At 36.1% G+C, this 26,549-nt stretch overlaps 1 protein-coding gene across 1 annotated transcript in view; it reads right to left on the bottom strand.

Annotated features, from left to right (window-relative positions):
• The window catches only part of VPS13C (vacuolar protein sorting 13 homolog C (S. cerevisiae)), a 182,912-nt gene that overhangs the window by 23,461 nt on the left and 132,902 nt on the right, over positions 1-26,549 (bottom strand). Inside the window, exons 52-66 of the mRNA XM_014535515.1 lie at positions 24,462-24,554; positions 21,168-21,533; positions 20,683-20,769; positions 17,953-18,108; positions 17,517-17,781; positions 16,167-16,327; positions 14,368-14,489; positions 13,282-13,576; positions 11,375-11,764; positions 9,771-9,875; positions 8,879-9,043; positions 6,781-6,909; positions 6,372-6,505; positions 3,702-3,828; positions 2,253-2,488 (exon numbers count right to left, since the gene is read on the bottom strand). Coding sequence (XP_014391001.1) covers positions 2,253-2,488; positions 3,702-3,828; positions 6,372-6,505; positions 6,781-6,909; positions 8,879-9,043; positions 9,771-9,875; positions 11,375-11,764; positions 13,282-13,576; positions 14,368-14,489; positions 16,167-16,327; positions 17,517-17,781; positions 17,953-18,108; positions 20,683-20,769; positions 21,168-21,533; positions 24,462-24,554 — 2,831 coding nt within the window. The remainder of the gene's footprint in view (positions 1-2,252; positions 2,489-3,701; positions 3,829-6,371; positions 6,506-6,780; positions 6,910-8,878; positions 9,044-9,770; positions 9,876-11,374; positions 11,765-13,281; positions 13,577-14,367; positions 14,490-16,166; positions 16,328-17,516; positions 17,782-17,952; positions 18,109-20,682; positions 20,770-21,167; positions 21,534-24,461; positions 24,555-26,549) is intronic.

Here is a 26,549-nt window from a genome sequence, read left to right as displayed (position 1 = left end):
ACATAATTAAAGCATAGTGATTAATCACAAAAACAATATGTAATTATATATGTGTTTTCTGATGGTCTTAGGTGACCCCTGTGAAAGGGTCATTTGACCCTCACAGGGGTAGCAACCCACAGGTTGAGAACCTCTGGTATAGATGATACTGTAATGGTGGATACATGTTATACATTTGTCAAAACCCATACAATTTATAATACAAAGAGCATCTCTAACATAAACAACATAAAAAAGGGACTTTAAATAATGATGTATCATTATTAGTTCATTAATAGTAACAAATGTACTCACTATTTCTAGATATCAATAATAGGGAAAACTTGGGGGTATATGGGAACTCTACACTCAATCTATACTAATAAAAGGGTAATATGCTAATTAGACTGGATCGACCAGACATCTTCCGGTTGTCCTGCCTTCCTTCCGGACAAAGCCACGGTGGCGGGGGCCGAGGCAGGGGTGGTTAGGAGTGATCAGGCCAGCAGGGGGGAGCAGTTAGGGGCGATCAGGCAGGCAAGGGAGGGCAGTTAGGGGCGATCAGGCAGTCAGGTGAGCAGTTATGAGCCAGCTGTCCTGGAGTGTGAGAGGGATGTCCAACTGTCCCATAGGGATCGAGCCTAAACCGGCATCAGACATCCCCCAAGGGGTCCTGGATTGGAGAGGTTGCAGGCCAGGCTGAGGGCCCCCCCGCCACCGTGCATGAATTTCGTGCACCAGGCCTCTAGTTTTCTTATAAACCTAAAACTGCTCGAAAAACTAAATCTATTTTAAAATACTGTGTAATCGACTTACTTTTTTTTCCTCAGTACACATCCTCACTGAATGTGCAATATGTCAGAAAAAAGGTACTCTAGTTCTTTTAGATGAAGTTTTAAAATGACCTTATAAATAAAGGCCAATCTGACAATATATTCTAATAGCATATATAATATTAAAGTATAAATACATTATGTCAAAGAACAAGAGGGAAAAGAAAAATGGATTTATATGTTTTTAAAATGATTTTCATATTTAGTTTAAAAACACAATACACTTGAAAAAGGTTTCTGTACTTATATGGTTTGCCAATGAACTGCCCTTATTTTAAAGCGGGTCTAAGACTCCACTGATAAAATTTGATAAATAAACTTTAGGGTAAAACATAATAATAATAAAAACACAATACAAGACTGAGTCCTGGCTGGGTAGCTCAGTTGGTTAGAGCATCATCCCCATACACCTTGGTTGTGGGTTTGATCCCTGGTCACGCCCATACAAGAAATAACCAAGGAATGCATAAATAAGTGAAACAATAAACTGATGCTTCTCTCTCTCTCTCTCCCTCCCTCTCTCTCTCCCTTGTTCTCTAAACAAAATCAATCAATAAATTTAAAAACTTTAAAGACACTATACAATACTGAAATGTACACCCAAGAGAATATATTACTCACATATACATAAATATGTTAATATTATATTAATGGTATTGTAATAGCATTTAAACAAAGCTTAATCTGTCAGGTGTTATACAAAGTGCCCTATATACATGGTTTCTTTGTTTATTCAATTTTTTATTTCACTAAACACATAAATATCAATAGATTCTATGCTGATTATATATGATCACATGTTCACCATTCCACCCATCATGCTCCAAAAAGTGAGTCCTTTACCAAAGTTAGTGTGATCAGAAAAACCAAAATAAATAAATTCAAATATTATTCTTATAAAGGTATAAGCAGAACTAGAGAAACTGGTCCCATCACTATTAACAAGTTCTAAATAATCATCCACTAACAATTACATACCCATGTCAAATACTGCCTCCTCTATGAACCTTTTTCTAATTTATCTGACCCATGTGGTTGGCTTCCCCTGTCCCCTGCCAGTTTCTTCAGCCTCTACCACACGAATTAGTTGCTTCTAACTCTGTATTTCCATTGTATGTGTGCATACTTCTTTGTAGCATTTCTTTGTGTTTTTATAATTCACTTAGAAAAGCACATATAAACAACAAAGAAAGAAGCAAATCTTTTTTTCCCCACCAACTGAGGATGAGTATTGTAAGGGCAAAGATATTATCTTAGGCTTCTTTCTATCTTATGTGGTATTCAACCATCTAGCAGTGAAAACAAATGTTCTGTAAAGTTTTCCTGAAAGAATGTACAGTATATAAAATTCAGAACAGGTAAAAATTTACTCTCAAATTTGATATTATGACCTCAATGTCTTTTAAAGATTTCTGATGCCTTATCTTCCTTCTTCCGTACCTGGTTATCCCAATATATGAAACTTCTTGCTTCTTTTCATTGTTAACCAGGGAAAGCCCAAGACTATGAAGAGAAAAGGTTATTTCATGATCAGCCTGCTCCATTTCTTCTGCCTGCAGTGCTTTGGAAACCAAGGCAACATCATCAGTGAAAAGCAAAACTCTCTGGCGCCCATCCAGGAACGACACCCAGTGTATCTGAATGTTTGCATCATATGGAAACTGTCCACATTCATCCTGGGGGTTAAAGAGACTTTATATTAAACCCACGAATAGTTTTTATTCCATAAAGTTGAACTACAGTAACTAGAAAGTTCATAAAAGTTTAAAAAGCATGACTATAAATTGGAAAACTCTAACCACCAAAATAAACTTCTAATCTATTTCAAAACATCTCACCGATTTTTCAAACAATAATGAAGATTGAGAGTGCTTAATTTTTTTATACCTTAGTTTGAATTACCTAGTTGGTGCTCAAAAGGCACTTAGCAGGAACAAGAATAGCCTTCAATGACACCAATGCCATAAGATGCTTACTTGTCTCCAACATGGACAACAGAATGGTTCAGACGTTTATTAGGCCTCAGATAAAACTAACCTAGTTTATTTTTGTTTTAAAATTTTATAACACTGCAAAAATTTATATACATCACACTGTCAAACAGTCAAAATATGGTGATCAATTTATAGTAAGTTCACCAAGAAAAGCCTGAAAATATGATGCTTGATTAGTGTTTTCAGAGATTAAAATAATGATTCCTCTTCATCTGGGCTTAACATAAATATAACCACATTTCATTTCAACAGGTAGTACAAGTACCTACTACGTGCTTTTCATCTCTTGCTTTCTTGGAAAATAAATAAATAAAGGATGTTAACAAGAGTATGGAAATAGTTTTGTAATTGTTAGAAACAGAGGCATGGATACATGGAACAGACTGACAGCTGTCAGCGGCGGGTGAGGAGGGGACTGGATAAAAGAAGGTGAAGGGATTAGCCAACGAACATATATGCATGGCACGTAGACATACCCAAGAGTGTTGATGATGGCCAGAGGGAAAGGGGTGGGGTCAGAGTGGGATGACTCCTTTAATTAAAAAAAAATATGGCCTTGATTGGAAAGCATGCCTAAAAATCTCTCAGCCAACAGAGGTATGTGTATGTTCAAAACAAAGTTGTTTTTCATTTAGCCTTAAAATTCCTTCCTTTTAAAAACAGGTAAATAAAAAAGTGCTTTGCTGATCGTTACGTAGACAAGATGAAGCGGGCCTATTTTGAAATTGTAAATGAATTATTTTGACATATCTTAGATTAAATATTGGTATGAACTATTTGCAATCTAAAGTCCAAAAGTAATTTATTCCCAATTCATTTTTAGTTCAAAAACTAAAGATAACTGTGTAAAGCTAGCTTGTTTACTTCCTTTGCCATCATTCACATCAAATGATACCTTTAATAGATCATGTTGCCCAATATTTGCTGCATATCTCCATGTAAGTTTTCTGGTACCAGTAGGGTCTGCCCAGGCAAAAAGTCGAGCTTGTCTTGGCAGCAATTTCACTTCTTCCTGTAACCCACTGAAACACAACCGATGGAAGATTAAAATATAGGCCTGAAAAACCCAGACTGTGTTTTCCTGAGATAGAAACTGGCACAGAAATCTTATAAAATTTCCTTTAATAATTAAACACAAATCTGCTTAAAAATAAATAGCCTAAAAAGCCCAGTAAACTAATGGTTTTGAAGCTTGAGGTAACAGAATATTTCTCTTTCCAAGGTTTCAGTGTACTCTCTAAATTGATACAAGGATGATCACACCAATAGAATTCATTAAGGTAAACAAACTGGTATGTCAGAGCACACCTGTAAAAAAAAAAAGCTGTGAATAGTAGCAGTACTTAAATGTAAGCTTTTTAACCAAATAAAATGCATAAGAAATATGATTCACAGAAAAAACATAACTGGGTCCATATTGTCACCATTCCAAGTGTGGTCTGTGGACCAGCAGCATCAGCGTTAACTGGGCTTGCTGAAAATACAAAATCCTGGACCCCATCTAAAACCTATGAAATCAGAATATGCATTTTCACAAGATTTCCAGGAAATTTTGAAATTGATCATTAAAGTTTAAAAAGTATTGGTCCACATAATATAAACAGCTTTTCCGAGAACTAAAAAAATTAAAAGTAACACAATTAGGTTTCCATCTTAATCTGCATTTTTAAATCTCTCAGTGCATTCAAGCCATGAGAGTTAAGAACAGACAAATATGTAAGGCATTATAATATATATATATATATTTTATAACATATATATATTTTATAAAATTATATTGGTAGAATTACTTTATAATAAAGCAATGCCTTGCAGATTTATAATAATTCTTTGCAAATATATAATGTTATATACTATAAGGGTTTAAAACTATTATTATAAAATGGTATCATCCATTATTATATAACTAGAGGCCCGGTGCACAAAAATTTGTGCACTCGGGGGGGTCCCTCAGCCCGGCCTGTGCCCTCTCGCAGTCTGGGACCCCTCAGGGGATGTCCACCTGCTGGCTTAGGCCCGCTCCCCAGGGGAACAGGCCTAAGCTGGCAGTCAGACATTCCTCTGGCAGCTCGGGAGCCCTCGGGGGATGTCCACTTGCCAGTGGGGAGCAGGCCTAAGCTACAGTCGGACATCCTTAATGCTGCTGAAAAGGCGGGAGAGGCTCCCGCCACCACTGCTGTGCTGGCAGCCGTCAGCCTGGCTTGTGGCTGAGCAGAGCTCCCCTGTGAGAGCACACTGATCACCAGGGGGCATCTCCCGCATTGAGCGTCTGCCCCGTGGTGGTCAGTGTGTGTCATAGTGACCAGTCATTCCCAGTCGTTTGGCCAGCCTGGGTGAGGGGCTGAGGGCTGTTTGCAGGCTGACCACAGCCCCTTCAGGGTGGGGGTCCCCACTGGGGTGCCTGACCAGCCTGGGTGAGGGGCTGAGGGCAGTTTTCAGGCTGGCCACATCCCCTTCAGCGTGGGGGTCCCCACTGGGGTGCCTGGCCAGCCTGGGTGTGGGGCTGATGGCTGTTTGCAGGCTGGCCAAGCCCCCCAGCAGAGACCCTCACCCCATGGGGGTGTGGCCAGCCTGGGTGAGGGGCTGAGGACCATTTTCAGGCTGCCCACAGCCCCTTCAGGGTTGTGGGGTCCCGAAGGGGTGCCTGGCCAGCCTGGGTGAGGGGCTGATGGCCGTTTTCAGGCTGGCCACGCCCCCCTGTGACTCAAGCTCCCAGCCTCTCTTTGTTTTCTTTTCTTTTTTTTTTTCTTCAGCGCCTCCTTGAGCGGAGACCAGGGCGGGCTGGAAGCAGGTATCTGGGATTTATTTATCTTCTATAATTAAAACTTTGTAGCCTTGAGCAGAGCCCAGGGCCAGCCAGGGCAGGTGGAAAGCTTGGCTTCCTCCATCGCCGGGGGCAACCCAAGCCTCCTGCTCACTCCAGCTCCGTGGCCGCGGCCATCTTAGCTGTGTTAATTTGCATACTTGCTCCTGATTGGCTGGTGGGTGTAGCAGAGTGATGGAGTGATGGTCAATTTGCATGTTTCTCTTTATTAGTGTAGATGGTATCATCAGGGTGTACTATATAGTCAACAAGACTATCTACTCAATGTCCTCCCATTTAATCTTTTACTACCCCTATCAATAAAAAACTGGATATAAATTTATAGGGAGAGGTTCACTAAGCATCATCAGATTACAAAAGAATAATGTTTAAACAGATTCACAATTCCTTTTCTGAAATTTAGAAAACTCCAAAAGTCCACAGATTTTTCTATAAGTTTGATTTTGACAGTCATTTGGCAGCAAAACCTGATCTGAAAAAAATGATGTGAGACTATTAATAGTTTTATTTATCCCAATTGGTATAAACATTCATAAATTTTGCTGCAGAAATATTGTGTTTGATTATAGAGTACTGTCTCAAAACCTGCTGATGGTATTAGTATTAAACAGCATGTGTTCCATATTACCTTTCTAAACTGAACACATTCGGAACGTGGAACATATTTAGTCTCAAGTGTTTCTTAGAGGAATTTTGGGTCAGAAGAAAATACGATTTTCCATGAACTCTTTTAGTTCATACCTCTGTTTATATGTGAGGGTGTCCCAGGGTGTATGGTTTATTATCAGAGCAGGTGCAGATCCTTCATGGTAATCAGAGAAGGTTATGACCGTTGAATGTTCAGCAGTGTTTACATCCACCAAGATACCCCCATTCTATTATAGGGGAGAAAAAGTATGTTTGAGGTAATGCTTTAATATGCACTTACATTTAGAATTTCAATCAGCTATGTAGACACAAAAAGTTTTTCTTAAATTCTTATGAAAAGCACACTGGCTCTGATCTCTTACAAATATATGTGTGGCATGACATATTGATACAGTAGTACCTTCATATAATTACAAGCAGATTTTAAAACATGTTTTAATAAAATATTTTAAAGCAAATTTTATAAATCGGAGATATTTTACTTTAAAACATGAAAACCTACCAGATCTTCTAAGCTCAATAGAGTGCCATTATCCTGTCGGTTATAAAAGAATGGTTTGGAGGATCCTTCACAGCCTACTACTCTCACACAAAGTTTGCCTGACAAATTTTCAGGCCAAAATGGAAGACACTAAAAATAGAAAAGTTAATATCAGTCTTAAAACAATTCCATGGTATAAATATGACAGTGGTTAATTAAGTTTTCACTTCTAAATAGGATCCTGTTTCAATTATTACTAAGTTCCTTAAAATATTCCCTCTACATCTCATATTAAAATGATTGATAATACGACTATTTATGAAATCAAAGAAACTCCATCAGAAGACTACAGATATATTAGTCTATACATCTTTATGAAATGACTAGAGGCCCGGTGCACAAAATTTGTGTGGGGTGTGGGGGAGGAAGCAGGGGGAACCTCAGCCTGGCCTGCACCCTCTCCAAACCGGGACCCTTCAGGGGATGTCCGACTGCCGGTTTAGGCCCGATCCTGCAGGGAGTCGGACATCCCTCTTGCAATCCAGGACCGCTGGCTCCTAACCACTCACCTGCCTGCCTGATTGCCCCTACCCCTCTGCCTGCCTGCCTGATTGCCCCTAACCACCTCTGCCTGCCTGCCTGATCACCCCCTAACTGCTCCCCTGCCGACCTGATCGCCCCTAACTGCTCCCCTGCCAGCCTGATCGCCCCTAACCGCCTCTGTCTCACCCCCGCCACCACGGCTTTGTCCAGGATGTCTGGAATGACATCCGGAAGGTCGTTTGGCTGTCTGGTCTAATTAGCATATTATGCTTTTATTAGTATAGATTACAATATGAGAAACTGAAGAGCTTACTGATTAAGAATGCCCCAAATATCTCAAATATTTAAAAACTATAATCTTAATAACACTTTTTGTGCATATCTTACTTTAATTCCTTAATGCACTGTGAATTATCTCAGATTATCTTATCCAGAATAAACCAGAAAGATATCTAAAGGCAGAGCAGAGTCTATAGGTCTTGCTGGGAGTACTACTAACATTATCTTCCCAGCTGTTTGATCTGAATCAAATCATATACCTTTTGAGCCTGTTTTCTTATCTATAAAACTGAGATTTTAGCTCCTAATACAAAATGTCTCTCTGTTAGAGAATATTGAGTGAATTCTATCTCTGAATAAAAATACTACTGTCACCAAACCCACATCAAAGATAAAAAGATAATGAGCATGTGTTGCCAAGTCTGCGGAGATCATTGTAAGTGCCTTGGAGAGTGCATGCCTCGTAGCATTCTCAATCTGTTGGTATTATATTTAGAATCCTTCTTCTTAAACTTTTACTAAGTATTTTTAAAATAATTTTAGAATTTTTTTTGAGATATATAGAAGAATGGCTCTATCCTTAAGGTCAGCTGGTTTGGTTGAAAACTCAGGTAAATTCAAATTCTTGTCTTTGCACCTGTCCCGCCCCTACTCATACCCTTATTCTCTTCACTTCCTCAAATCTTACTCCCAGCCTACAAAGTTTAGTTCAAATGTCACCTCTTCTATGAAACTTTCCCCTTTGATGTATACCACAATGACCTCAACTTCCAATAACCTTATTAACCTTAGGTAAGTATGAGATTAAATGTCTTTCTCTGTAAAGTACAGGGGTTGAATTATAGGAAATTTTCAAGGAGTCTTCCAGCTCACCTATTCAGAAATTTATAACCACCTATATCCTGGTATATACTATCTTTTTTCCCCCATGTGTTAATTTATGAGTCTTAAGCCCTACAACAAGATTATAAGCTACTTAAATACAGAATACATTATCTTAACTACTGAGATAAAACTTATTTACATTATCTTTATATCAAATTCTATACATATAGGAAGAACTAGAGAATTAGTGTTAACCACATAGACTGGGCTAGTGGTAAATATCATCAACAAGTTTCTTTTTTTAACCTATGCTTACATTGCATAAGAAAAGTCTTTCAAAGTTGGCTGTCATATTTTAACACACAAATATGATAGCAAAGTGAGTATGACAAAGAGGTAGATACAACTCTTATTTATATGTCTATATTTATTTGTACATTTAGGAGCCAGTTATATTAAAGGAAAATTTTACCTCTGAAGAAGCAATATAGTTCCACTTATTAGTTGGCATGGAGCCATCAGATGCAATTTCACCAACTTCTAGTTCTAATGAGGACTTATTTGCAATGGTACAAAAGGGAGTCAGAGTAACTATTCGTGTAAGATTAAAACTACTCATTTTGATGCTAACACCAACCTGTGGAAAGGAAACAAACAAGCTTATCATTTCCCAATACTTTATACAGCTTCTATGAAATACACACACACACACACACACACACACACACACACACACACAAACCATTCACACAGAGACTTCTTAAAACACTTAAAAATATGATTTCTTAAAGTACCTACTATAAAGTAACTACTAAAGCCATATTCCATTAATGATTATCTTCTCACTAGTAAGAACAATTTTGGTGTTTTAGTTTGGCTACATCAAAAATCAACTCAAGAAATATCAACTGGCAATTTAACTAATGATTACTTGTAATAAAATATTTAATTTATTTGTTTTCTTTACTTTTTAACATTCCAAACATAAGATGTTTTATAATTAGTGTAGAGGCTCAAGTTTTGCTGCACTTATTATCTCTGCTGTTAATAAAGTAAGATGAAAATTCAAAGTGGAACTAAATAGGTCAACTAGCATCAGGTTGTTCAAATTTTCAGTCAAATTAAAGATTTAAGAAATGCTTGGCAGGGAGCAGAATGAAAGGAGGATTCCAATATATGATGAATACTTACCAAGTTGCTTACTTGGATAGATTCAACTTTAACAAATTCTGGTTTTGCTATGGTATTAAGTGGCCATAGAAATTTATAGAGATATAATATTCTGAATTAAAAAGTTTATAGACTTACATCACCTCCTTATGTTATGAATAAATTCAAAGGTAAATAAGGAAACAGAATCTTACCAGGTATTCCATATTGTTGGCAGGACACTTCACACATCCATAACTTCCCACTGTATCCAATGAAAAGCCATTGGACCAGGCACTAGTTGAAATTTTTAATTGTACCTAGACCAGAGAACACATACCATCATATAAAAAAACTAAAAGACTATATTAATTTTATTTGATGGAAAGTTGCTAGACCACTAGAAATTTAGTATCATGGGACACAGAAAAATGTAATTAAAGCCATACTGCAAATGGGTATCAGAACCACAAAACTCTGGGGGTCAATACAATAAAAGCAATGTTCTGACCTGCTCATTTACCTATGCAATGAGTATATTGAATTTAAAGATCTATACCAATGAGACCTTCTGTTGTTTTAAAAAGAACTAAAATGTAAAATATTTTCCAGTGTCAGAATTAGGATATAGAGCTAAGAAATAAAGTTATAGCACAGAGTTGAACTTTTAACATTATCCAGCAACATTAAATAAAAGGCATTGTGATAAGCAAAATGGACAATAGGACACTGTTCCTTTCTTCATGAGCTTCCAACTAAACAGAGAGATAGGAAATACATTTTAATTATGATGCAAAACTCAATGTGCTAAGAGCCATACAAAAGGTACAAAATGCTACCAAGGTGAAAGGGTAAAAAGTTGATTCTGGCTATGGGATTTAGAGAGTTTTACAGAAGAGACCTGTGTTCCTGTATTAAGCTCCACACACCCAACTACAAAACCTGAGACAAGCAAAGGTCATACAGATAAACAGTTATTATAATACCATGTATTAGAATTAACCAGCACGCTAAGACAGTGGTTCTCAAAGTGTGGTGCCTGGACCAACACCATCAGCATCACCTGGGAATTTATTGGAAATGCAATTATCAGGCCCCACCCAGACATACTGAATCAAATTGTGAGGGCATCACCCAGCAATCTACTAGTATTTCAAAAGCCCTCTAGGGTTGATTCTAATGCACACTGAAATTTGAGAACCACGCTCTAGGTCAGAAAATCTTTCACGTATGTCAGATCTGAGCAGAATGACAAAGGATGAAAAGCAAATAACCAGAAAAGATGAGGCAGACAGGAAAATCATAGAAGAGGCATTCCAGGCAGAGGATGAATACACAAAGACCTAGAGGTAAGTACTTGGGAAGTGTGCGGTGAGAGCAATACCAACATATGACTCTGAAAAGAAAGAAGGGGCCAGAGCATACAAAAAGGACCAGGCGTAGGCATTAGTTTCTCTCTCAAAGGCCTGGCTTGGTCCTTCATACATAGAAGGGCTCAGGTATCATACACCAAATTCAACTGTTTATCTTTTGAAATGTCATTTCATCACTGATAAACTACATAATATCAAGCTTTCTACCCAATGCTACTTCAAGAGCAGAAGTAATTCTAGGGGCACTTGAGAAAAGGGTAACTCAGCCTTGGAGACTGCTGTTGTCGGTTCCTAACATCCCACTATGTATTCCTTAAAAGTCTGGAGACCTGAATCATATCAACAGCACTTAGCAAACAGGTTAAGCATGATTTTAGGAGGGGCTAACGACTCCCTAGTTTCCAAATAGGAACTTATTTTGACTTGTTATATCAACAAAAACACACCTTATTTTTACTAAAAATGTTCTTCTTCTTGAAAGAGAATAAAATAATATCCCTAAAATCAGCTGGATGTTTCACATGAATATCTTCTGAACGATATTGGAGAACCCGAGAAGTCTTGTTGATTAGCCAATAGGGACTAAAGACAGATAGCACCATCCGAATGCCAACTCTTCTGACATGTATTGACAGGTCGACTGTCATCACTTCTGTGGAGTCAGAAGAAAAACACACAAGAAAGAATTCCGGAAGTGTATCACGTATACGGAAATGTCCACTCCAGTTTTTGCCCTGATATTTCACCAGAACTAATTCCATTATTTCTCCACTTATTCTTGAATGTAGAACATCAGCAGCACTGCCTTCTGCTAGCTCATGAGTTTCTGCTGTTCCCTAAAAACAAACAAAGACTGATTTTGCTTAGTGATTTTTTAAACTTCTGCAATAACAACATTGTATTTGATACAAATGCTAAGTATCCTACCAGATTAACAAGTTTATTGACAAGTTCTCAATAAAGTAATATGTGTATTTGATACAAATGCTAAGTATCCTACCAGATTAATTGACAAGTTCTCAATAAAGTAATATATTATGAATATCCACTAATCATTAAGGACTAAAAAGAAAACACTAAATCATAACCAAAGGCAGAAAATGTCTTTTGGCCATAAGTTTAAAAAAAAAGTCAGATCTTTGACAAGAATCATAGGCTGGATTTAGGAGCCCTGGCTGTTGTCCATTATAAGCTATGTCATTAAATAAGCCATTTAAATGACTGAGATTCAGCTTCATCCTCCATTTACATACTATGCCTAATAGTTTCCACATAAATAGACAAAGAAAAGTTATATTAAACTATTCTGACAAGCTATCTAAGTAAGATAGGATTTTTTAAAATGAATAACAACATAATAAGTTAGGCATTTTTACTGAAGGCTTCTCTAGTATAAATACTATTTAGTTCATTTAATTAATTTTAGTCTTCACAAATCAGGTTTGGCTAATTGTCAGATTAAAGAAAGTAAATAATTTAGGTTCCAAACACTTTCCAGACTTGTGTATGTTAAAATGTGTGACATACAGAAATTTAAAAATATTTATAATACTTCATTACTAGAAAATGTTCCCAATTATTTAACACGGACAGTAATTATTTTTAAGTTCAACAGAAACTGGGAACAAATAATCACATTAACCTTAAAATTGACTTTAGAATTAAGATAAAATATTTTCTCACTGGCTTTTTTCTGTCCTTCAGATAATAGATTTTTACTTAATTACAGTCAATATTATTATAATAATTGTGGATGGTGTCAGATAGGAATTAGACTTATTGGGGCGATCACTTAATAAATGTCTAATCACTATGTTGTTTACCTAGAACTAATAAAATATTGTATGTCAACTGTAATTTAAAAATAAAAAATTATAAAAATAGATTATTATGGTTCCTAATTTATGACATAAAATATTGTATGTCAACTGTAATTTAAAAATAAAAATAGATAGATTATTATGGTTCTTAATTTATGACGGATGCAGCAGAGTTAGGTGATAGGGAACAAGGAGGCAAACTGCCTCTGTTCAAATTCCAGCTCTACAATTTATTAGCTGTAGGATCTTGGGCCTGTCACTCACCCCCACTGTGACTCAGTTTCCTCACCTGAAAAATGGGTCTAATTAGAGTACCTACTTCAGGAGGTTATAATGTATTAATACATCTACAACACACAGCATGGTGGCTGGCACCAAATAATGCTATTCTAGTTTTTGCTGTTATTAATATTATTAATGCATTATAAATATGCTCAGTAAAACACTAACCTCAACTAAAAATATTATAAAAAAAAAAAACTAGAATTCACTCCGTGCAATAATAAAAATCAAACAAAATGCAAGCAACATACCTCAAGTAAATATTTTAGGGAATATGGGAGAAGATTCCGCAAAGTGAGGGTAGGGTACAGATGAATAATGTAAGCTGGGTCCCAGTCTTCCCCGTGTGTACAGATATAGCTTAACTCATCAGGCAGAGCAACTGTATTGACGATGAGAGGTAAGAAGTTGACTTCTACTGATGGACACTGCAGCATGCATCTCACTTCCCTGCTCCTGTGAAGTTCTTCCTTCCAGGAAATGTAAGTGGTGGATTCTCTGTACTGATTCTCTAAGACACCAGCTGGTTGAATAAATAATTGACATCTACAGGAAAAAAAAGCAGGGTGGAGAAAAAAAGTTTTTATTGAGAATGTAAGAAAAGAATCTCGTTAAATCTTCTTATTAACTCTACAAGGTAAGCACTATTATCCCTATTTTTACAAGTGAGAAAACCAAAGCTAAGAAAGATTAAAGAAACTTGCCCAGTCACAATGCTAACAGATGGAGGAATGATCTGGGGGAAAAAACACTCTGTAAACAATAATTTTTTTAAATCCTCACCGGATATATTTTTTTCCATTGATTTCTAGAGAGAGTGGAAGGGAGGGAAAAAGGGGAGAGATAGATAGAGATAGACAGAGACAGAGATAGAGAGAGAGAAACATCAATGTGACAGAGACTCATCACTTGGTTGCCTCCCACATGCAACCCAGATTGAGGGCAGGGCGCAAACCCCCAACCCAGGTGTGTGCCCTTGACCAGGAATCAAACACGTGACCGTCTCCTGGCCGACACTCTAACCACTGAGCATACCGGCCAGGGTCACAATGATAATTTTTTAAAAGTCATTTCAAATAAAAAGACAATCTAATAAAAATAGGTCTAAGAAGATTCTAAAACATCAAATATACAATAAATTTTCATCTGGTAAATTCAATGATACTATAAATGTATATCTCTGTAACTCCATATATGTCTAAAGGCTACTTTTACAGATCTTTAGATAATAAAACTATAAGGTCATCTTTTCTAAAATATAAGTCCCCAATTCTTAGATTTAAAAAAATATACATTATGAACCTTTAAAAGCTTAATATATTCAAGAAAGTACCTACCTATATGAATCTAAAGGAACATGGAACTCCTCTTCAGGTCTTGCTACTCCAATGCGCTCCAATAACTTAACATTTTTAACAGATTTATAGATGATGAATGCAATAGAGAAATGGTTTTTAATCTGTTGGATAAAAAAGACAAACACTGTTTTAAAAGATGCAGAAGTTCAAAAGAAAAATGTGAACTGCACACAATTATTTTTACATATAAAGTTTCAAGGCCAATATTAGAAGACATTTTTATTGGTAATTGAAAATTTTTAGAACACTTAAGTGCTATATATATGAAAGGATGTTTAAGTGGCAGTTAAAAATTATTAGGGTAGTCCATACTCTACTACATGCTGATGTTTATTTTTTTAATATATTTTTTATTGATTTCAGAGAGGAAGGGAGAGGGAGAGAAAGAGACAGAAACATCAATGATGACAATCATTGATCAGTCACTTCCTGCATGCTTCCTACCAGGAATCGAGCCTACAACCTAGGCATGTGCCCTGACTGCAAATGAAACTGTGACATCCTGGCTCATAGGTTGACACTCAACCACTGAACCACGCAGGCCTGGCAATACTGATGTCTATTGTTAGTGTATAATGTTTTTTTATTGATTTCAGAGAGGAAGGGAGAGGGAGAGAAAGAGACAGAAACATCAGTGATGGCAATCATTGATCAGTCACTTCCTGCATGCTCCCTACCAGGAATCGAGCCTGCAACCCAGGCATGTGCCCTGACTGCAAATGAAACTGTGACATCCTGGCTCATAGGTTGACACTCAACCACTGAACCACGCAGGCCTGGCAATACTGATGTCTATTGTTAGTGTATAATGTTATCATTCAAATACATATTAATCTGAAGATTTCAGGCATAATACTTTTTCCATTAAAACCTTTTCTCAATGCACTACATGATTATATTGAAAAGGATAGAAAAGGAATTATGAGAAAAAGGTAGTACAACTCTCTTTTCTTTACTACAATGTGATTTAGGCTTGAACTAATAGCAAACTGAGAGCTAACAATAGCCAAAATTTGAAATCATTTCCTTTTTATCTGATGTTATAGGTAGGAAGACATTCTTTTGCTGACCACATACTAAAATCTGCAATAATGCACAGAAAAGGAAAAAATGGATAAAGCCTTAAAGGTATAGAAGAAAACAATCATATAGAGTAAGATGTTAAAATTTAGGGGTAGGGATCTGGGTAGAGCATTCCAATATTCCTTCACACATACTTGAAAAATTCAATCCCAACTGATATACAAACAGAATGAAATGTTACCCTATTTGACAAACAAATTATATAAAATTGCTCAGTTCTGAATCTTTAAAGAATAGACAAAAAGCTTCATTAAAATTAAGCCCAGGAGGAAAGAAAAATGGGCTTTAAATTAGCAAATTTGTCTTGATCAGACATTTAAAATAAAGAATATTACAAAAGCAAATTGGGTAGGAAATAGTAGCTAGTTCAATCTGTTATTTATTTCTAAACTAGAGGCCCGGTACATGAAATTCATGCACGGGTAGGGTCCCTAGGCCTGGCCAGCAATCAGGGCCTTCCAACTGCTGGCAGGAGCCTTTCTTTGTTCCGTGCTGTCCCCTGGTGGTCAGCACATGTCATAGCGAGCAATCAAACTCTTGGTCAAATTCTGAGGGGAAACTTTGCATATTAGCCTTTTATATATATAGATAATCAATAATAACTTAATGAAGTTTTACTATATTCCTATATTCATCCAAATGATTTAATATTAATCGATATACTTAAAGGGACACAGTTCAGTTTAATACATTACCTGAAGAGGAGAGCGAAGGGTGATCACTTTATTCCCTTCAGTTGCATCAATTTGTACCAAGACTGAATCAGAATGACTGGCATTGGGATTCCGTACATTGTACAACTGCCGACCAGGTCTGGCAATAGGGACTTTTGCAACTTCTGTATATCCATGAGGTACTAATTCAAAGCATACGTGAGAAGCATCCAAGTTATTAATTTAATTATATTTCTCTTAGAATAATTATCAGTGTCTAAAAGTAACGACGAGTGTTCTCCTTCATGCCTATAAATAACTACACAATATGCTTGCCTAAGACATAGGGACTAACAAAGAAAGAAAATGAGCTATTATAATATTTAGGACCCAAAATAATTTCTTTTGGGGTTTTAAATATATTAAAATAAAGTAACATTGTGGTGTTTAGAAATTCTTTATTGCCTCAGGTGTGGCATGCAACATTTTGGAAGGAAAACAAAGAATTGATCAAGAAGACATGAATTGAAGCAAATGATGAAAAGTAATATTTTATTTAACACTGATCAACTTAAAATAAAATTATATAGAAAATACATGTTTGAATACTTTTAATTGCTGGGCAGTAAAATGGTTTCTTTAAAAAATAAAAATAAAAAAGTAACAAAATCCAATTTGTTCCATATCCCCTCAACCACATAGGAACTTTTGTTTGTGATGGTAATAATTACTGTGAATATTTTAGGACTTCTGAATATACTTTTCTCTCCTCATTGAACTCCCTATCCTTATTGAAACATATCACATACTGTACTGTTTAAAAACATAGAATTAATCTAGTTTCTAAGGTAATTCTTAAATTAATTAAGTTTAATTTTCTCAAGTTTAAAGGAAGAAAAAAGAGACAAGTGTCTATCAAATATTTGTTTCAAGCCTTTAGAAATGTCATCTCCAAAGGCATCTTCAACAAAATATTTTTTCCATATTTTGTCAAAAATAAACCCACACCAACATTCCAAAGATGCCCTTAATATACGATCTCACTTATATGTGGAATCTAGTGAACAAAATAAACAGATGAACAAAATAAAGACCAGAGGCATGGATAGATGGAACAGACAGACAGCTTTTAGAAGGGTGTGTGTGTGGGGGGAGGGGGGGGTACTGGATGAAAGAAGGTGAAGGGATTACCCAAAGAACATATATGCATAGCCCATGGGCACAGACAGCAGTGTGGTGATGGCCTGAAGGAAGAGGGGGTGGGGGTTGAGTGGAGGTGGGCAAAGCTGGGGTGTGGGGGGGAAGGGAAGCCAGGGAATGGGGAGATCTGTAAGTGTCAACAATAAAAAATAAAGTTATAAAATATAAATAAAACAAATAAATATAGCATACCAAAGGTCAGGGTGAAGAAGGAGCTTTCTTGGCGGCTCAATATAGATAGTTTCCCTTGACACGAAGGTTCCCTGCTGGCATATTCCAATTCCAAATTCTGACCAGCAGGAACATCATAAATATCACTTTTCTCAGGGGAGCCCATTACTCTGAGATTATGATTGGGCTGCACCTTAGTGGGAACACCTAAAGCATTTTTTATTGTAAAAGGAGGCTTGTCTTTTAAAGAGTAGTCAAAAGTAGAAGCAGTGCCTTCTGAAAAACCCTGAAAAAGGAACACAACATCACAAAAATTTTGCAAGATGAAAATTTTTTAAAAAAATTATACTATCACTACACATTTTAGAAACAACTTTTGATTACAAACAAAAATAATCCATACATGTTTCAATTTTTTAATTCCATTTGAAATATTCCAAGCAAGAACCAAACATACCTTTGCTAAATTATTGAAAACATTGAGACAACTTTTGGATATTGTTATATTCATTGTATCTCCTGAAGAAATATGAACTGCTGTTTGTGGCTCAGGAAGAAAAATAAAATCATCTCCGGGCATCAAACTTTTATCCTGGACTGGATTCTTCTTTACCTGTGAGGATAAATAACATTAACAAGTTTAAGTTACTAGTCGATTAATAATAAAATTAAAATATTCTCAATAGAGTTAAATTCTCCTGAACTAATCACTTTATATTAAGAATCCCCTAGTCTCATTTTCAAAAATATTCAGTGCTTCACTTTTATTTAGCTCAGATCAGCATTCTTTCTCTCAGTGTGTAGTCAAGGGCATGGAGAAGTGTTTAGAACTATGCCATGAAAGCACTCAAAGTCAACTACAATACTTGTTTCTTGTGCACTCCCCACAGCAAGCTATAACCCAGTGTTGCCTGACTAACTGGTTGTTGATGAGCAATCTAAGATGAACCTTAAGTTTAAACTGATCCTTGCTGGAGTTAATATCGGGAATTCCTTCTATTGTTTCACCAGTAACACCTATAAATAAGTAATATGATAAGCTTTCAACCAGCCATCAGACTTTATCATAGCTTTTACTCTAATAACATTTCAAAAGCTTTGTAAAACATTCTTTGTTAGCCTGACTATTCCAGTGAGAAGTAGGTCATAAATATTACTTCTACTTTACTGAGAGGAAACGAGGACACAGGTTAAGTGGCTTCTTGTCTTTAAAATAAGAATCTGTTGCAAAAGGTAAGATTTCCTTCTTTTTTACAGCCAACTAGTATTCCATCATGTAAATGTGCCATGGCTTTTTTATTCACTCATCTACTGATGGGCACTTGGGCTGTTTCCAGATCTTGGCTAATAAAATTTGGCAACAGCATGGATGGACCTGGAGAATATTATTCTAAGTGAAATAAACCAGTCAGAGAATGACAAACACTATATGAGCTCACTTATATCTGAAATATAATAAACAAAATAATTTAACAATAGAAACAGAAACAGAAGCATAGATATGTAGAACAGACTGACAGCTGTAAGAGGGGAGGAGGGTTAGGAGGACGGGTGAATAAAAAGGTGAAGGGATTAAGCAAAAAACCCCAACACTAGATAGACAGACAGACAAATAGATAAACATCACACATAGACACAGACAACAGTATGGTGATAGCCAGAGGGAAAGAGGAATGGGGGGAGGGGAGGCTTAATAGGGTAGAGGGGAGATAATTGGGGACAGAAAGAGTCTTTATGTTGGGCGATGGGCGCACAAAGCAGTGTGCAGGTGATGTTTTACTGCATTGTAAACTTGAAACCTGTATGGTTTTGTTAAACAATGTCACTTCAATAAACTCAATAAAGAATAAAATAAAAACATAATCATGAACACAGACTACAGTGTGGTAATTGCTGGGGAAGAAGGTGAGGGGAAGGTGGAGGAGGGCATGGGGGGAATAAATGGTGATAGACGGAGACTTGGGATGGTGAACACATAATACAGTGTACAAATGATGTGTTGAGGAACTGTGCACCTGAAACCTGTATAATTTTGCTAACCAGTGTCATCCCAATAAATTCAATAAAAAGGAAAAAATAAAAATCCTATATAATAAAAGACTAATATGCAAATTGACCAAATGGCAGAACAACCGGTCGCTATGATGCACACTGACCACCAGGGGGCAGTACTGCTAAGTAAGAAGCCAGGCTCACGGCTAGCGAGCTCAGTGGCGGTGGCAGGAGCCTCTCCCAAACTGCAAGAGGGTGCAGGCCAGGCTGAGCTCCCCCCACCCCCCCCCCAGTGCACAAATTTCATGCACCAGGCCTCTAGTAAATAAATAATTTAAAATGTAAATAAATAAATAATGAAATAAGAATTGCTTGAGTCCATTTCAGTGCCTCACACTTCAGTCAGACTGCCAGAAAGGTGTGTTGTGAAATTTGTTAAGGGTATATCGTTCATGTTCCTGTTAATCTAGAAAAATGCACTTTGATATCTAGGCATCTGAAGTGTTCTCAAGAAGCACCATTCAGAGATAACACAAAAGAATTGTGAACTAGCATAGCAGTTCTCAAATCATTGAGGATTCCAAAGAGCTTCATGTTATGTAGATTATATCTATCAATGTGTACTCTATTAGAAACTAAAGCTATGGCTCTCTGTCTTTTGGCTAAGATCAAGTGTAGAAACTAAAACAGAAAATTTTAAATATTCATTTAAAAATTACAATTACAAGTTAACATGAATAATATTTTAATAGAAAATAAATATAACTATATAGATGAAGGCCTGGAGGCTGGCAGAAGCTGGGTGGAGGGGGCAAAGGGAGGAAATAGGGGAAATCTGTAATACTCTCAACAATTAAAAATAGTTTTTAATTTTAAAAATAATAAAGCTATATAGTGAAAAGAGGGACACTGACAAATTGCTTTAGTGTCTGCCCTAAGAGAAGCAGGTGGATTCTCATTCCTGCCTCTGCCTTCATTCTGTTGCAATATTGCTTAGTCTCTGGAAAACTCCATAGTATGCTCATGAGAGAATGAAAGACATCATCTGAATATTGCTATGAAGAGTTTTGACCTTTTTGGACTCCCTAATAGGGCTCAAGGATCTTAGACCACATCTTGAGAATTATTGCATTAAAATATGTACAGAAATATATACAGTGTCATTCTACACAAAGATATTTTATGTTTTCCTTACATCAAGCCTTAAATTCCATTGTCTCTTTCCCTCCACTCTCTCAATCAGTGGCTCCCAAACAGCATGGGTTTCATTGTAATAGTGAACCTGAAAAGGCACAGAATTATAATGAATCTTTCAACTTTAACTTCGTATTTCTATAATCAGAAGGAAAAAATATTAAGTAATTAATGTTATATGTCAAAAGCCATTTTAACAAAGACACAAAGAATATATACAAAGAGGGTGCATTTTCCTTTACTCTATTTCCTTTACTCTAAATCTTTAAAAAAAGAAAGCAGAAAAATTTTTAAACAAATTATTTAGCAAAAGAATCTTTAAAAGATCATAACAAAGTAAATAATACCATACATCAACAAATTAAACATTAGAATTCATATATATACTTGCTGTGGCCATACACAAACCAAAAATGCTCACATCTTAGTTTTGTAATTGTACTTTTGAAAAGTTGGTTGTGGAGATTCTAAATGATGTGGTCATACCTCTAGTGTCATGTCAGCAGAAGCAGCCATGAAGGAAGTCCAATTTTTTATATTTCCTGAAAATTTTGACTCCGCCAATAATAAAGGTACAGTTTGATGACCAAGTCCACATTCTAAGGTAACTTGAACTGACTCTACAGCAACAGCACAATTTTCCTCTATCAATGGCTGTTCAACACCTTTGAAATTTTCTGTTATTTCTGTTGCCATGTCAACACCAAGGAACCAAGAGTTATAATCACTAATAGATTTGACACCCCAAAGATTTCCTGTTTCCTTAGATGTATCTTTGAATTCATCTTCTTTTGTCTTTGGAGACAAAGCGGCCATGATTGTCATCACAGTATTAAGAATTATGGGTGAAATCTTTAAAAAAGAAAGCAGAAAAATATTTAGAATTAACTTTCCCAGATGAGAAGAATTAATACAAAATACAGAAGTTTAAAAGTAACTAATTAAAAATTTAAATATACTAAAGTCTTAACTAAAGAAAATAAGAGAGCACACACAAAATCATGTGTCAAGTTAATTAACCTCATAACAATAATTTCTGCTCTGATTACTCTGGAATTAAATAACTAATGTTATACATCAATTGTCAAAACCTAGTTACACTGATCAATTCAGAGTAAAATAGTGATATATAACGAGAAAAATGCAGAAGTGTAATTGAAGTTTTCATTTTCAACCAGCTGCATTAACTAAACCAATGTGTGTGATCCTTATCAAGATTTATACATGGTGCCCGGCCGGTGTTGCTCAGTGGTTAAGTGTCAACCTATGAACCAGGAGGTCATGGTTCAATTCCCGGTCAGGGCACATGCCCAGGGTTGCAGGCTTGAGGCAGCTGATCAATGATTCTCTCTCATCATTGATGTTTCTATCTCCCTCTCTCCTTCTCTGAAATGAATAAAAATCTATTTTTTAAAAGATTTATACATGGTTTTCATTTGTCTTATTGAAACAGGAAGCCAGAGAATCACTATAATACCCTTTCACTTACCCCAAGATTTGCAAATTTTACCTCTTACTATCTTTGAATAGTGCCACTGCCCACCTGTTCATTTCTATCACTAAGCCTTAGTTCTACAATGATGTCTTCTATATCCAGTCAGCACACTCTCAGCCCACACTCCACACTTCCACCAGCATGATTTTTCTAAAACTCAAATCTGGACATGTCATTCCTATGCTTAAAATCTTCAACAGTTTCCCATAACTTTCAGAATAAAATTCAAACTCTCTTTGGTTTAGGACACAAAGTTCATTGTGACCAGCTATCTAATCCAGCGATTTTCAACTGGTGTGCAGTTAGAATTTTTAAAACATGCAATGCCTGACTGTTTAGTTAGGGGCACTGACCTCTTTTTCCTTAGATTGCCAAATAAAAAATGACAACAGTCAATACAACAATAGCCATCCAGTGTGAATAAATCAAAGTTATACCTATTTTTTGTCCGATTGGCAAAAAATATATTTTTTGATGTGCTGCAGACGTTTAGTAATTAGTTTGTGTGCCATGAGATGAAAATGGCTGAAAAGCACTGATCTAATCAATTGGCTGATTTCCCAAAGTTTGAGCCATACTGGGTTAAACAAGTTAAATGGATTCTTTTATTGTTCATTCTCACAACCCTTACTTGTTTAATATGCTAAAGAGATGACTCATTTGCCAAAAGAAGGATCTAGTATACACTGCTCCCAACTTACCTGTCAACTGAATTCTTTTTTTTTTTCATTACCTTATTAATGTCACCTATAATTAGTGCTCTCAATCCTACAATTCCATCACACCATTCTCTCCAGCCATATGGGCACATCTCTAAGTCCTTAAAGGATTTTTCACACCTCTGCCTTTGTGAATATTGTCAGTTCTGTATGGATAACCCCTCCTGTCTCTCTCCATCTAACCTCCCTCAGATTTTCAAAGTTCAGTTGAAGTAGCCCCACGTGCAGAGAGCTTTCCAGAAGTCCTGGTCTGAGTCAGAGGACCCCTGACTGTGCTCCCACAGCACCTAGTGCATGCCTCTAGCACTGAAAGCTGGAGTCACTGATTTATTGCTTTCTCGCTCATGTCATTAACTTTTTTGAAGGCAGGGACCAAGAATCCCCAACGCCCAAATACAGGACATTTTTTGCACATAGTAAGAGTTCAAAAAATGTTTGTTGACTAAATAAATAAATTGATATATACAGAAATGGAAAGACAATCCCCCTGGGTGCCGTAGACAAAGTGCATGCAAATTCAGTTTTCTCCTCATTTACTACTTTAAGCCTTTAAAAAAGTAAATCTGTTAACAAAATACAATCGAAACGATCCATTATTTTAAAATATTTAAAAAAACTGCATTGTTATTTATATGGTAATTCAAATGACTTTTGTTTGAGCCTTGGTTTAATTGCTATTGCTTATTTACCTAGATAGTAAAGTTACTAGCAAAATTGGTATTAGCCACCTCAATTTTGTGTCCTTTGGGCAGAGAGAGAAATAGATGTTGGAAATTATTCTATATCTTCCTTTTATAACTGGTCATGAAGTCATACTTAAAGAATATGAATGCCAATGGAGAAAAGAGACTGCTTTTCCACTGCTTTAAATGTAAGAGATATTTTTTAAAAAACTAAAAATTTATTTCTAGCATACATCTGTCATTACAAATATTTCATAAGCCAAATAAAACACTTAATCACATAATTATTGCATTCAATCAAATTATATAAAAAAAGCCTAAAAATAACCACTACAAATAAATAAAAACCTCATTTTTCTATCCTTTCTTCCCTTCTCTTACCATCCCATCTCTGCTCTCTCTCCAAACCCAATGTCCCCAACATGCACATAAAATATAATTGATAAAAACTATCCTGATCATTTGTAGATATCTGAAAGTTCTTTTTCAAAGAAAGTAGAAACAAATAATTGCATTAAAGAAAAATATATTTTATTTTTTAATTTTTTTAAATTCTCACCTAAGGATATGTTTAGAGAGAAGAAGTGAAAGAGTGAAAGATACATTGATCAGGTGATTCCTGTACAAGCCCTGACCAGGGATCGAACCCAAAATCTCGGTATGTGTCCTGAAGGGGAATACAACCTATAACCTTTTGGTATATGTATGGGATGAGGCTCCAACCAACTGAGCAATCCAGCCAGGGCAAAAAATGTATTTTAATGTTAGAGATATTTATTAATGACCAAATATGTGACTAGCATAATGGTCTAGTTACAAGACATCAAAAGATATTGTTAGAAAAATAATTAATTTTCACCCAAATAAGATAATAGGCACTAACCTTAATTATAAATTCTCCAACTACAATATTTATATTTTGTTTTCCTGAAACCCATGCACATTTTTCCATAAATAGAGAACAGGGCTGTAAGACCTAGAGACAAATAAATGAAAATCACATTTTCTTAGTAATAGAACTGTTATATATGTAACACAGAAGAGCATCTTACTTAACTTGACATTTTCAATTACAGCCTACTACTAAAAGCAAAAAGGCAAATTAGCTGAGAAGCTCTTGTGAGAGCTCTTCTAAAGTAATGCAAGTCTATGAACATTGTTAAAGAACTTACATTAAAGAATTTAAATTTAAAAAAGAGTTCTGATCAATTTCTTTATGCCAAATTCTTAACTAATGATGTACATTTACTATTAGAAATTGAAATGTTTCCTTTTCTTAAATATCTTTTAAGTGATGCCCACTGTAAAATCTACTTTTAAGGTATCTATTAAAATGAGCTAAAGATGATGATAAGATCTGACATTTGCAAAGAGGTACTAGAGGAAATGAAATTATGTCATTATAACTTTTATGACCGCTAAATCACTTGAAATTGTTTCTTTCAACAAATAGTTCTGTTAATACCTTTAAAAAAGACTATGGTAAGTAAATAATCAGTTTCCAGATTGCTTAATAAAAGGTCAGTCTTGAATATAATAAGGTCCTTATTAGAATAAATTTCAAATCTTGATTTATTAAAACCATGAAGCCTATATTCTCATATATCATTAACAAAATAAATAAAATAACTTTGCACCTGAATTGAATGGAGGAATTGGTACTACATAAACTTGCAAAACATTAGGATGAGCATTTAATGGAGTGATTAACAGAGCTTTCTGTGACATATCAAAAGAAGATGATCGCACTAAAGAATGTTTCATGATAAAGTACAGACTAAGCCTAGCACTGCATTTCTTTATGAAACTCACTTTGCCTACAGAAATTTTTAGTTTAAAACACTACAAATGGGTCGCATAACATAAAATTATTAATTTAAGATTAAAAATCAGTATGATGAATTATTTAACTAAAATAATATTTTTCAACAACAATGTGAAAATATAATTCAGTGGTTCTCAACCTGTGGGTCGCGACCCCTTTGGCAGTCGAACGACCCTTTCACAGGGGTTGCCTAAGACCATCCTGCATATCAGATATTTACATTATGATTCATAATAGTAGCAACATTACAGTTATGAAGTAGCAACGAAAATAATTTTATGGTTGGGTCACAACATGAGGAACTGTATTTAAAGGGCCAGAAGGTTGAGAACCACTGATATAATTGACTATAACTTTTAATACAGCAAAACACAACATCTTTTGGTCATATAAGTCTAACTGACTTTTTTTGTTATAAACCTCAAGATTTTAGTACTCATTCACTGGATATACTTTGGTGAAAAAAGAAACAGCTGAAAAGGCACATTGATTTGTACTAAAATTCAAGTACAGTTTAAAAGATGACATAATGAAAAGAAAACCAGACTGGAGGTAGTACCAGTTCTGTCACTAGCAGCCATGGCTAAATCATTTAACATCTTTGGAATTTAACATCCTTGTCTGTAAAACCTCAAGTTTGTCAGTAAATAATCTCTAAAGTCCTGTAGAATTCTCACATTCTAGGATTCTATGAATCAACCATTTCTGCCATTCTTCTGCATTCTTCAATCTAAGCTTATAATATACTAGAGGCCTGGTGCACGAAATCCATGCACGGGCAGGGTCCCTAGGCCTGGCCGGCAATCAGGACCGATTGGGGCCTTCCAGCTGCCGGCCGGGGCCTCCCTTCCCCAGCTGCTGTCTGCCAACTGGGGCCTCCCTTCCCCGGCTGCTGGCCACCGGCCGGGATCTCCCTTTCCTGGCTGCCAACTGCTAGCTGGGGCCTCCCTTCATTCCGTGCTACCCTCTAGTGGTCAGCGCACGTCATAGCGAGCGATCGGTCTCCTGGTCCAACTCCCATGGGGACAATTTGCATATTAGGCTTTTATATATATACTAGAGGCCTGGTGCACAAAAATTTGTGCACTGGTGGTGGGGGGGATGTCCCTCAGCCCCACTTGTGCCCTCTCACAGTCTGGGACCCCT

The sequence above is a fragment of the Myotis brandtii genome, unplaced genomic scaffold, assembly GCF_000412655.1.
Source record: "Myotis brandtii unplaced genomic scaffold, ASM41265v1 scaffold144, whole genome shotgun sequence".
NCBI lineage: Eukaryota > Metazoa > Chordata > Mammalia > Chiroptera > Vespertilionidae > Myotis > Myotis brandtii.
Note: the sequence above shows the minus strand (reverse complement) of the source record. Positions and strands in the feature narration are given on the sequence as shown.